Source organism: Neovison vison, chromosome 6 (assembly GCF_020171115.1).
Source record: "Neovison vison isolate M4711 chromosome 6, ASM_NN_V1, whole genome shotgun sequence".
Classification (NCBI taxonomy): Eukaryota; Metazoa; Chordata; class Mammalia; order Carnivora; family Mustelidae; genus Neogale; species Neogale vison.
This window is the reverse complement of record NC_058096.1, coordinates 115,478,646-115,492,016: the sequence shown is the minus strand read 5'-3', so window position 1 is coordinate 115,492,016 and position 13,371 is coordinate 115,478,646. Positions and strand designations below refer to the sequence as shown.

General features: G+C 35.2%; 1 protein-coding gene across 4 annotated transcripts in view; it reads right to left on the bottom strand.

Annotated features, from left to right (window-relative positions):
- Positions 1 to 223: 223 nt before the first annotated feature.
- The window catches only part of OPA1 (OPA1 mitochondrial dynamin like GTPase), a 91,328-nt gene continuing 78,180 nt past the window's right edge, over positions 224 to 13,371 (bottom strand). For all 4 annotated transcript variants that reach the window (XM_044252018.1, XM_044252020.1, XM_044252019.1 and 1 more), the window contains 2 exons: positions 5,594 to 5,661; positions 224 to 3,442 (listed from right to left, as the gene is read on the bottom strand). In XM_044252018.1, the coding sequence (XP_044107953.1) occupies positions 5,597 to 5,661 (65 nt within the window). In that variant the 3' untranslated portion in view covers positions 224 to 3,442; positions 5,594 to 5,596. The remainder of the gene's footprint in view (positions 3,443 to 5,593; positions 5,662 to 13,371) is intronic.

Sequence of the window (13,371 nt, the reverse complement as noted above, 5' to 3'; positions counted from 1 at the left end):
ATCAAATGATCAACAAACATTTAATAAGCATCACTTAGGAACAAAGTTCTGGGAAGAAAAAAAAAAAGAGAAATAGGAGTTCATAACAAGGTGGTAGATGGAAGTAAGGGATCCTCAATTTCTTCCCATTCTAAGACTTGGGTATGATTTTCCAGTAAGCCTCCTGTACAAATGAACATGCTAGCTAGCATCATTAATGAAAATGATGGCCATGGCAGCAAAATCCAATTAAAAGACATTTTTAATATATTTTATCAGAGAAAATACCAAAATGTTTTGACAAATATCAAGACATGAAAAAAGGCATTGTTTGACCATGGATTACAATGGTGAAATGTGAAGCATGTGAAATGTAAGTATTCAGAAAAGAGCCACATTAAGAGGCTTATGAGACCATGAATTTGGTTACACTATGAGGTCAAATTATGAGTCTAGGTTCACAGGTCTCTCTCTTCTCTCTCTTTCTCTCTCTTATCTCATTAATACAGAGAAAAGTTAAAAGATGCTCTCCAATATCAAATTATAACATGATTTAAAGATCTTTAATTACTAATCTATACAAATGACCTTAATTAAGCACAGGCAAAATAAAATGGCAATAACATCTACATGGAGTATGAAGGTTTTAAAAAATAATACAAAGTTCATTCACAGTGCACAAGTAAAAACAAGGTTAAGTTTTAAATATTTAAACACATAGCCGTGACCATTCAAAAGTAAGTATATTTGTAAGCACATCTCTACACTGCTAAGTACCTGAAACTACAGCCAACACCAGCTTAGAGAACTGAGAGAAAAAGCACTATTTTGATCCCTTTCAGTGGAAAACTAAAATACCATTATTTCTTTTTTAAGATAAATACATCTGAAATAAATAAATATAAAATTATTAACTACTTAAGGAATTTACCTTTTAAGCCTACACTCTGAATCTTACCATCATATGTAAATTTCTCAAATTATACGGTGAGGAAGTATCACTCTCTGCAATATTCCCTACTCATTTTTACACTATTCATTTCCATTTGGAGGCCAAACTATTTGTGGGAAGGAGTCCACTGGGGTAAACTCTGAAAAAGGGGGGTAATACAAAGAGGAGAGAATATAACGAAGCCACTAAGAAAGGCGGATTGCTCCACCGATAGCTAGAGCTCAGTGGATTCAACTGTGAAGCAGCGAGAAGGGCTTATTTCCTGTTGTGTACTGCCTACGAATATGGAGTTTTAAAACTGACACCCTGACCGAGTCAATTATAGATATCATCTACTTACAGTTGTTCAGTCTTCCATACAGGGCTTTGTTCACCCTATTCTTGGCAAATTCTGCCATAAAACAAATGATTCCTGGTCAAGTTAGAACTTAACTCCTGTATATTCAGTTTCTGAAGTGATTTGTTTAAATTTGAATCATTTGTAATTTTTTGAGCTACAGACAAAACACACAGGATTTACTGTTAAGAATCTCAATTTTATTTTTTCTTTAAATAACATCTGCATCAACCTAACTTCCAAGGGGCAGGGGGCAGGGGAGGCATGCTTAGAATGAGATCAGCTTAAAAAGGAAAAAAAAAATGTAGCCCATGAAAGAAAGAAGTCATATTAGTGTGGGGGATGAGAGGGAGTGTCTGGACTCTTACATGGGATTTTTAATCACATTAATTTTTATCATCTATTTGTGTGTTTAATTTATAAATACTGATCTCAAAAATGAAGACACCCATCACTGTTTCTTGTATTTACACAAACAGATGTGAAAAAGTACTGACTTAACATTAACCTTCTGCTCGGGAAAAAGCTATAGAAATACAGCTGAGGGTATTTTTTTCCTATCCATAGCATATATAAATAAACATGGTCCTATTTCTTTAGAAACAGATTTATAGTTGTAAAGTGGCTGTATTTTACAACTACAAAAATATTAATAATTGCACGGTGCCTGCTTCACTGAGGAGTTACCACCAAACAGCATGGTTAGAGGGAGTTAACCAGTGAGGTCATCTCTAAACTCAGCACAGAACGTGTGTGTGTGTGTGTGTGTGTATTTATTCCTTTTCTGTTCACCCATCAGCTCTAGAGGTGAAAGACACATGAAATGTTCTTGACTCTCATCTACCAAGTAACAATGTAGATTGCTACCAGTTGTATAAAACTGGATCTACCTTTCTTATCAAACAGTATAGAACAAATATTAACTGAATTCTCAATTTCTGAAATAGTCTGTGATATCCTTCCAACTTTGTATATTAAATGTCCTCAGATCTTAGAGAAATCACAATGAAGAGTATATTGATGCTAAATTAAAAAAAAAAAAAGTGGGGTAGCAAGGAAACTGTTACCAAAACGTAATTCTAAAATAGCTGTAAAATTAAGTAAACTATAAAATAAAACTGTCACACAATGGGCACTTTTATTAGAGCAGAGATAAATGAGAAAGAGATTTTAAGCCCAAAATAGCATATTTCTTTGCTTTAAGGTCCTTGAGCCAATAAAAAAGTATTTGTATGGAACACACAAAAATGCTGTGAGGGTACAGTAACTGAACTGCAGTGAATCAAATTTTATGTTTTTTTTTTTTACACTGTCAGCTAAGAGGGAGATGGTCAACGTTATTCGGTTGAAATAATTTCTATTTAAAACAGTCTTGTGACAGAAAGCCTTTTCCTGAAGCGAAGTCAGTCAACTGATTATTCTTTATCTTCCTTACCCTGTGTCACAACCCAGTAGCTCTGTCCACAGGTTCAAAACACCCATGGTTAACAGAACACCGACTTACCTATACAACATCCAAAATGGTTACAGAAAGGATGAAACTGTCAATGGAAGCAACCACGGAAGCTGCTGCCGACTTCGCTTCTAAGGCAGCCCTCTTAGCGAGCAAGTTGCTGAAATCCGAATTCACCTTTTTGAGGCACTCTTCTGTTAGCTAGTCCTCTTTCACATGATAAATATAAACTGAATTTTCATAATCAGATAGCTACTGCATATAGAGCATTACAGAAACAGACAACAACTTAGCGGGTTACCATCATCTTATATACAATTGATAGCTCTTCACAACATCTGGCATTTTTTCCCCAGAAAAAAACTGACACTGAGTAACATGAGCTAATGAATTAGTTGAACACGTGCCACCACAAATGAGACAAGCAGGAGAGCAGATTTCTTATCTTCAAGGACTGAATCTAACTGCCACACCACTTGTACTATCTCAATTTGTCACTTCAATAAAATAAAATAGGATTTTAATGCCATTTCCATTGTTCTTGAATTCGAAAGGCAACTGATGGTTAAAGTGCCTCGAACACGCATAAATTATTTTTATCCCATGACTTTATTTTATGTTTAAAAAGGTGGAATAGCAGAAGGAAAAAAGGCAGGACAAGAGACCTTGAAGTTTTCTTTCTTCACATGTATGCAGAGGTGATTATATTATGGGTAGGATTCTGCAAAAATAAACACATTTGATAAATTAAGGTATGAGGCAAATACAAAATTTCTAAACTTTATTACTGCATGATTATAAAAATACTGAAGCTTAACTGCCTGTCTGCTAGTTTTATTAAATTCAAAATATCACCTAATGTAACAATAGAACAATTTTATTAACATGATGTGTAAATAAAAAAATGCTGTAATTTATTTTTTATGGCAAAAATTTAAAAACCTATTAAAACCAATCAGCAGAAGGAAACTGTGTATGACTGTGTTGGGTATAAACCTCTTCAGCAATTATCAGAATGAACTTAAAAACCATCAGGCTGAGGAACCCTATCATTAAGAAACTATTCTTTAAAGTTCGTTCCTGGTAACTTTTATAAAATGGTCAGAATGAAGCAAGGCTACTACCATTTTGCCACGTTTATTCTTTTCATTAGCTTTGCAGGCTACAAAATAGAATTACTAACAGTTCATAGGATTATAAATCCCAAGGGTTGGGAAGGGCCTTAGAGACTAAAGACAAGTAAGGAAGAATGAAAGTTGGGGTGGTTTCCTCATAGACAAATATCATTACAACTTAGCTCTTGGGACTGCCCTGGACTCCACTTGACACAGACACTCTGGCAGGAAAAGGCATGTTAAAAGCAATGGTAACACCAAGATGTCACACTGACCAGCTCAGGGAAGTGACATTGACCATTATGTAAAACACTGGCTGGCTTTAGGCTTCTTCATTTTATTAAAGACAGAAATGAAGCTTCTATTTTTAATGGGTTTCTGTGATTTTCATGAATTTTCTCCACCCCCCCGCCCCCGCCCTGAACCACATTTATTAACAAAAACTTCAAGAGAACATTGGTGCTGAAGAGGAGAATCTCCAAATCAAAAAAGCTCTCAAAATGTTTATTTCTAACATTAATTATTGATAGTAATTATGACAGCGAGGAAGATATAACAACCTTATAGCTTTAAGAGAAAATTTTCAGACACTGAAGTTGTATAAAATAATTTATGAACATAGACACTTAAAAACAATGAATTACTTTTGGATGGTGTTCAAGATGATTGATACTTAGTTTCTAGATACATTTTGTATACATCCATATATACATCTGGCTTAACTTCAGGGAGAGAGACAGAACAAAATAACAAAGCATTACTGGAAAGCTAGTTTCTAACTCCTTCCTCCCTCATTCATTGCTGGGATGCTATTCTGATGAGAAGGATCTGAGCTGTGCTTCCTTTTCTAGCTTGCTTTCTCAAATATACTGTCCTTCCAATAGAGGAAAACAGGTAGTCTGGCTAAAGGCCTTTCCTGAAATGAATGCAGCTAGGGAGGGAATCTTTCATTTTTCTATTCCTTCCAGTTCTGAATGTGTTGCATGCTGCCTACAGGGCAAGGCTAACAAATGAAGTGATTAATTAAATATTTTAAATACACAATAATGGCTTAATTACAGCATTTTCCCTTTCTCAATTTCTTCAGTAAAAGCAAAAGACTTACTAATTGTAATTCTTTAGCAATAATCAGCAGGTTACTAAGCTACTAAGGTAAGTCTTTAAATATGTAATACTTTATTTGGAACATGCTTCCAATGCCAGACTACAGAATTAGACAAGAGTCCACACATTCAGAAGAGTACTACATTCTAAGGCTATCTGAGTTCTTTTAAACAACAGAAATATTTTTAAACATAAGAGAACAAGATTTAGGAAAATTTTTAGGATTACTAGTCAAGCCAAATAAATGCTTTGCAACTTAACATACACATAATTACCTACTGAATGTGAACAATGAGCAATAAAATAATGAGGGCTACAGTCCAAGTCTTTACATGCAGAACACTTACGAGCCACATGCATATTATGAAACAGCTTAGAGCTTTGTTTACCTTTGTTCTGTTCAAAATGAGTTCTAGAGGATATTTTTAGTTCAGTCAGAACACAATCAAGTATTTAAAAGGGATATTACATGTATGGAATGTAGAATTAGTTTCAGAGATTCCTGCTATTAAAATTATTTAATTACACTAAAACTGTTATTAAGGACAAGCAAAATATAGTCAACTATAATGATAAACTATAATAAAAAGTTAAAAAATACAAATTTTGCATCTAGTCAGTACCAATGCAGTAGGAGGACTTCTACTTATTACCATTTATTTCTCCTGATGAAGAGCTTCAATAAAAGCATCAAGTTTTTCTTGAATTTCTCTGACTTTTTCTGCAGAGAAAAAAAGATAACAAATTAGTTAAAAGTGAATTTATTTTTCAAGGCAACACAAATCTTAAAAGATAATTGTCCAGGGGTGCCTGGGTGGCTCAGTGGGTTAAAGCCTCTACCTTCGGCTCGGGTCATGATCCCGGGGTCCTGGGATCAAGCCCCACATCGGGCTCTCTGCTCAGCAGGGAGCCTGCTTTCCTTCCTCTCTCTCTGCCTGCTTGTGATCTCTGTCTCTTAAATAAAAAATTAAAAAAATATATAATTGTCCAATACATGGTTTGGGATACTCTATTAGGGAAAAGGGGAAAAAAATTACCTTAGCATCCCATACCACCTTATATCGAAAAAAGATTAAGATAAATTATAGTAGTAGCTCATAACAATTTTCTGGGAAGGGGCCCGTAGGGTTTGTGATAGACCCCTTTCAGAATGTAGTAAGAGTTACGGAATCTTACACAGAAAACTGTATGTATAGATATGTATGTAATTGTGTATAGAATTTTAGGGAATTCTCAGGTTCTCTGGAGTCCAACCCAGGACTCAGTTAGCAATATCTGGAACAAAGGAAAATATAAAATAAAATAAAAAACCATTTTTAAAAATTAAAAGTGAATACAGGTGAGCATTTAACAGGCCTTAGACTGGAAAATGACTTTCTAGGATAAACGGGAAAAGTTACAAAGGGTAAGATTACCAGTAAGACCACATTAAAATGCATACTTTATATGTCAAAGTAAATCAAAGAAATTGCAGGAAATATTTGCAACAAACATGAAAAGGGCAAAACACTTCAAAAATACATAAAAAAAGGTACTTTTCTAGCTATAAATGAATACAGTTTAAAAACACTGCAGGCACTGAAGACAGACTTACATTATTTTATTTGACTTTAGGTTTTCATGTTCATAGACTTCCAAATAAAATCTATAACTTCTCTATGAAATATAAAGACTTCCTTCACAGATATACACTAGTCACAATACATGTGAATTTCCAAATGTTAAAAACAATGGAAGTTGTGATTTATTCTACTTCACTGCCAACTTAATAATGCAACTCCTCCTTCAAAATATAGCTTGTGGTAAGCACAGTGACAAATATTTTTTTTCTTTTAATACAATTCTATATATTAGTGGGAATTATCAATTAAAGTAAAGTGACTGGTTCAAAACTATTGATCTAGAAACAAAACTGTAAAGTATTCTGCATTATAGCTATAGAAAAACCACTAAGATTTTCAACATTAGTATCTTTTAAGAAATTTATTTATTTCTTTATTTACTTATTTTAGAGAGAGCAAGAATGCTTTCAAGCAGGAGAAAGGGCAAAGGGAGAGGGAGAGAATCTCAAACAGGCTCTGTGCTGCGCATGGAGCCCAATGCGGGGCTCATCTCATGCTCATGACCTGAGCTGAAACTTCAGGTTTCAGATACTCATGTGAATGAGCCACCCAAGCACCTCAACATTTATATCTTTTATATTTAAAAATAAAGAATCTGGGGGTGCCTGGGTGGCTCAGTCGGTTAAAGCCTCTGCCTTCGGCTCAGATCATGGTCCCAGGGTCCTGGACGAGCCCCACATTGGGCTCTCTGCTCAGCGGGGAGCCTGCTTCCTCCTCTCTCTCTGCCTGCTTGTCATCTCTGTCTGTCAAATAAATAATAAAATCTTTTAAAAAAAAAAGTTTAAAAAAAAAAATAAAGACTCTGCAACTGAAGACACAAGTATTTCTACCAGTGAAACAGTAGTTTTGATGAACATCCAAAGAAAGGAAGACCTGTCCTCTTCAGGAATTCTTATTAGCATTATAGGAACTCAACAAAGCCTATATGGTTCCAGATCAAGAACATAACAGCTTCATCTTGAAGTGATTTAACACTTCTACCTCTTGGTATTAGTCTGAGACTAACATAAAATCTAGATATAGGAAAAAAAAAGTATATTGTTTTAATCAAACTATTTACTGAGCCAACATAAGAATAGTTATTACAGAGGTGGCAATAATTCCTTGTATGTGAAAATAAACTAAAGAAACCGGAAAAAATAATCCCAACCCATCTCATGGAAGTTTAGTCTACTTTTTGACTATAAACAGTCAAACCAAAAATATACAACCTTTCTCAAAATAAGGCTGTATTTTTATTTTTAAAATTAATTCATTTGTTGCTTAGAAACAGTTTCACCCATTTTCTTCAGCGAGTATTCAGAGAGTTCCATGTAGAGCAGTTCATCAGCTGAAGAATTTTTTTTTAAAAAAGGGGAGAGTAGGAGAAATGGAGTTTTCTTTTCTTTTCTTTTTTTAAGATTTTATTTATTTATTTGACAGGCAGAGATCACAAGTAGGCAGAGAGGCAGGCAGAGAGTGGGGGAAGCAGGCTCCCTGTCAAGCAGAGAGCCCAATGAGGGGCTCAATCCCAGGACCCTGAAATCATGACCTGAGCCGAAGGCAGAGGCTTAACCCACTGAGCCACCTAGGCGCCCCGAAAAGGAGTTTTCTAAGTTGTCTCACAGAATTTTGGAAATGAACAGGGTATTTAAAAAATCATCTGGCTTAAATGGCACAACATATGGAAATCTATATCAGGTGTTTAAAGCCTTGGCAGCTCCTCTTAACATTTCACCGAGAACCACTTCAACTTGGGAAAGCTGTACTGTATGAAAAGGAAATCTGATTCCATCTTCTCCACGATCTGCGTACAATCAGGCAGCTGCAGGGCCAGCTCTATCCATCCTTTTGCCCTGTCCATGACCTCTATCCTCAGCTGGACAGACGACCTGAGAGTGGGTAGTATAGCAGCATCACTCACTAGAGACTGTTCAGAGCAAGATCTATTTGTATTGAAAGAAACCAAGGGCTACTCAGATGCAGGCAGCTAACTGTGGAGTCTGAATCAAACTCAAATTCTTCTAAAATTAGAGATAAGCAGTGTTTTTTTTCCAAATGACAGTAAAAGGCTTATCTAATTAACTTTAGTAAGAAAACCACAGAATAAAATTGCCAAATTTCCCTTCCAAAAAGCTGTTTTTACATATTTTACAATTAGAATATCAGGACACCGTGCCACTATACTCTGAAATCCCAAGAATGACACAAAGAGTATTTAAGTAAGTAACCAGGAAGTAATGGGGGTAGAAGAGAAGAGAGAAGAGAGGGTGGAGGTAAACATTTCAAGTAAAAAAAAAAGAGTAATTGTGATAAATGTACCCTTTTTACATTAAATTTAAAAATTTATTTCTGTCTTTGTTCCTTTAATTAATACAGTGCACCTAATGGAATAACCTGGGGATACAGATGCTATCCTGCCTTTGAGAAGAACTCTTTGATCACCTCCTACTTACCTCATTCTAAGTCTATGAAGTGTCTACTATATTTGGAATGATTTTAAATCCCACATTTCATTTGGTCCTCATAGACCAAAGGTGTCACTGCCAAAGACAAAGACATGAATCCTGGAGAGGTAGCTTTGACATCGCTCTAATTCAGAAACATACCAGATCTGTTACCATATACACACTCTAAATGGTAACAAAACAAATACTGTTATTTCAAGTGTGTTTGTTTTAAGGTTTACCTTCTATGTGAAACAAGACACACTATGGTAAAAGTTAGGGAATGGACTAGTTACCAAGCATGCTTATGTGCCTAAGTATGTGCCAAGTATGTGCCTAAGAATGACTAAGAAACATATAATAAATACTATTACTTCTTAAGGAGGACTAGATCTGCACGCATTTGAAGAAATCCTTGGAAAATAATACAAAAGTATGAAACTGGACAAAAAATTTCAGCATCTACAACAATGTCAGACTCAATATACAAGCTCAATAAATACTCGACAGGTAGTAAGCGAAATTCCCAAAAGTATAGCACAAAAAATAACGGCTATAGGTTATTAAGAAGGAAAATATCACTTAATAGGCTTCCTGAGTATGATGCCAATGACCAAGAGGACAGAAGTCAGGAGCAGAGGCCAGAACTACAGCCACCCTGGGAACAGGAGGCAGGGTACATACACACCGACCACAAAGGTCAAGGACAGCTGGTGGGTCACCCAAACCATATAAGCAATACGGAAGAGAATACTCAGATCTAACAATATATTACCAGTGTAAAGAGAAACATCAATTTGATTATTTCACCTTATTAAGAAGACTAAACTATGCTGACTGTGCGTGTGCGCGCGCACACATACACAAAGTTTTAGAAAGTAGATAGATTTCATTGCTTGCAAAGAAGCTATATTACCAATAATAAACAGTATTATTTCTTATATTTGAATTCATTCATTTAAAATTCTAAGTTTTCAGCTCTTCTTATATACAAACTGTCATCTAACTGCACACAGGAAATAGAGTTATCTGTAAAAATAAGGTTAAGTGTTAGCAACTAAAACTTTCTACTTTCTGATCCTTCCAAATTAAAGTCCCAGTATTAGTGTTTTCAAATTCCAAGATCTAACTTCTTAACTATTTTGCTATTTAGAAATTATTTTCCCATAGAAATGTGTGTACAGATTAGCATAGCTAATTACAAAACAAACTCCTTTTTCTATTACATATTTGCATTAAATATTTATAGCTAGAGAATTCTTATAAAATTTCAGATTAACTTGATAAATTAAACCAACTCAGGAAGGGATTAACAAACTACTATTTCTGTTTGAACTGCTATTTCGATTCCGAAATAGGCAATTCTACATATAGTGAATACGGAGTCTACTTTCCATTTATCCAATGTTTACTTAAAAGATGAACTATTTCAAACATCAATTCATTGTGCTTCTTGAGTCATGAATATTCCCATAATCCCCACCTCATAAACCATCCGTCTCAGTGAATGAAGTTCCTTCTCTTTTTTCTTTTCTTCAGATGACTTGACACCCATTCATGTTTTGGGTCTCTTTATCTCCACATGAAATGATACTGCTACTCTGGATTTCTTTTTGAATCTTCTGATACTTGCTCTAAAAGTCTCCAATATAGACTAATCTGTAATTAGGTTTTGAATACACTGTGAATACCAAAAGACCAAACCAGGGAGAAGGTTCACTTCAGTGGTTAATAACAGTTTAGAATAGGAACAAAGAATCACACACAGAACACTACTATATGCACTGAAATAAATCTTTTACAACTTCTGAGGTTTTTAAAGAAAGCACAAAGAAACGAACTGCAAAATTCCTAATGCAGTGTACTTTCAAGCAAACCACACATCCAAAGATCAAAATGTGCCTTAACAGAACTGTTTTGTAAGATGCTGCATACCTACTTTGTACCAAGATGAGGACATCTTGTAGGTGAGATTTTGCTGTAGAAAAGTTGTTCACTAAAGGAACAATTCTTAAGATGTAATATTTGTTGTTCCTAAAAAGGTTTGCCTTTTATTAGACAATTATACTGCAAGTGCTCTATAGAACTTCAGTATTTAGAGGAATTACCTAGAATACAGGGAAACAAGGAAAATACCCAACAGATGAAAAAGGTGGACAAGAGACCAGATTTAAGATTCTCAAAGGTTAAAAAAAAAAAAAAAAGATTCTCAAAGATATAGACAAAACAGATTTAGCACAAGTAAAATGGAGCACCTTTTATAGTCAATGAGAGGGAAAACCAAAGAGATAGTCAAATGTATATTGCTAAATCTCATACTTCTACTCTAAATCTTGGCACTGTAGTTTTTTTTCCCCCCTTCAAACAGGCATGGCTATTTTTAAAGGTTTATTAATGAAGATGAACAGAATATTTCTGCTTGTTATACAAAAGGTAGGCATCATTTCCTATGTTCTGGAAAGCTGTTTGAGACTGATACAGTAATTTCAAAGATTGGTGGGGTCCCTGACTTCTAGGGGTCTGCTGAAGGTGGTAGCAGAGTTGTCTGGGTTATTTCTATTATCTCAGGATATCTTTGGCCAGAGTTACGCCTACTCCCAGAACAATTATTATTTAGTCTGATAGAAGATATAATTTTAACTCTGTTTCTAATGAAAAAGTATATATTACTGTAGACAAATCTTCCAAAACATAGACTTCTCAGGAGTATATAATGAAAGGAGTGTTTCATGACAACAAAGGTTAGAAAACCCTGCACTAATACCCCTAATAATCAATGGGGTAGTAACTTTATATGGTTTTTATAAAGATGAGAACATAATGGATTAAGAGCTATGTGACAGCGTAGTCGGCAGAAGCAAGGCTTCTAGCCCTTCCTTTGCCTTTAACATTCACAGTCATGTCACAGCCCGTTTATCTGTAACGTGAGGGAATCTATCCAGAAGAATTCAAAGCCTGCATTCCTTTAAAACTCAGAACTGAAATGTACTATTCTAACTGATCGTATCTTTTAACTGCATCCTTTTAAACTTAATTGTCTTGTTTGCTCCTTACTACTTTTTATGATTTATTCAGTATTAAGCACAGAATAAAAATTCAACCGCAAATAACATTATTATTCTCACAGGGCTATATAATTTCAGAAACATTAGATTTTTTAAAAAAGATTTTATTTATTTATTTGACACAGACACAGCAAGAGAGGGAACAAGAAGGGGAGGGGGGAAGCAGGCTCCCCACCACCGATGTGGGGCTCGATCTCAGGACCCTGGGATCATGACCTAAGCTGAAGGCAGATGCTTAATGGCTGAGCCATCCAGGCTCATCAGAAACATCAGTTTTATACTACTGTACAAAACTGGAATCAATGTGGGCAAAAAAGTGTCTTTTAATATCACTTGGCCTAGCACAGAACTTGCTATGCAAAAGATGCCTATGAATATTCACTCACTGTTGGGTAATCTACTTAACCGAAACAGAAGTCAAACAGTAAAGATGACTATTTTAAAAATTTGCTGTAATCAGACCCCCAAAACAGTATAATTTAGAAAGAAAGCTGCCTTAAGAAAGTCTATGAGATAAATTACAACTTAGGTCTAATGAATATACCAATAGCTCAAAGTGACTTGTTAGTAAATTTGCCACCAGCCAGCCTGCCTGCCTTTCTTTCTCCCTTCCTCTCTCTTTTTCTCTTTCTTTTTAAAAACTCTTAACTGCAAGCATTTCTATTGGGCTCTTTTGGCCAATATAATCAAAACCTCTTAAAACATTTCTGTGATATATTAAAGCGAATTCTCCAAGACTTCAGTATGAATGAACACAGAGTAGCCTTACACTCAGCTCTTTCCTTTTTGTAAGTAGATGGCCCTGTAATTTCATCTCAGCTAACTATTAATGCTTATGGATCTGCCCTTAATTAATAGAGTAGCTCCATTCCAGGTGTTTGTTACTGTCAACGAGTATAAAACCTTGAACCTTCTACTACTTGATTATTACAAGGCTCAGCTGCAAAAAGAAATCATATGTATGAAAGACTGTATGCGGGATATTAGATACTATGTAAGTTCATCTTTAGATAAGTCAAACAGCTATGTATCTGGACTGCATCATTTTGATTTCACCTAGAACTACTTATGTTATTAGCCTACAATGAGCCAAAACCAAGAGCCCCACAAAATTCGTGATAATACGTAGTCATCTGATGTACTCTATCATATAACTCAGTGTTCTGTCTGTGAGGATGGATGAAATTTGCCTCAGGTGTTGTATGCTAGCAACACCTATGCTTCCACTAAGCCACTGCTAGGTCTGACAGCCACCAGCAACATAATCAACTTTGCTTTCCATTTTGCATCAGCTGTCTAGGAAACTCAGAGCTAAATT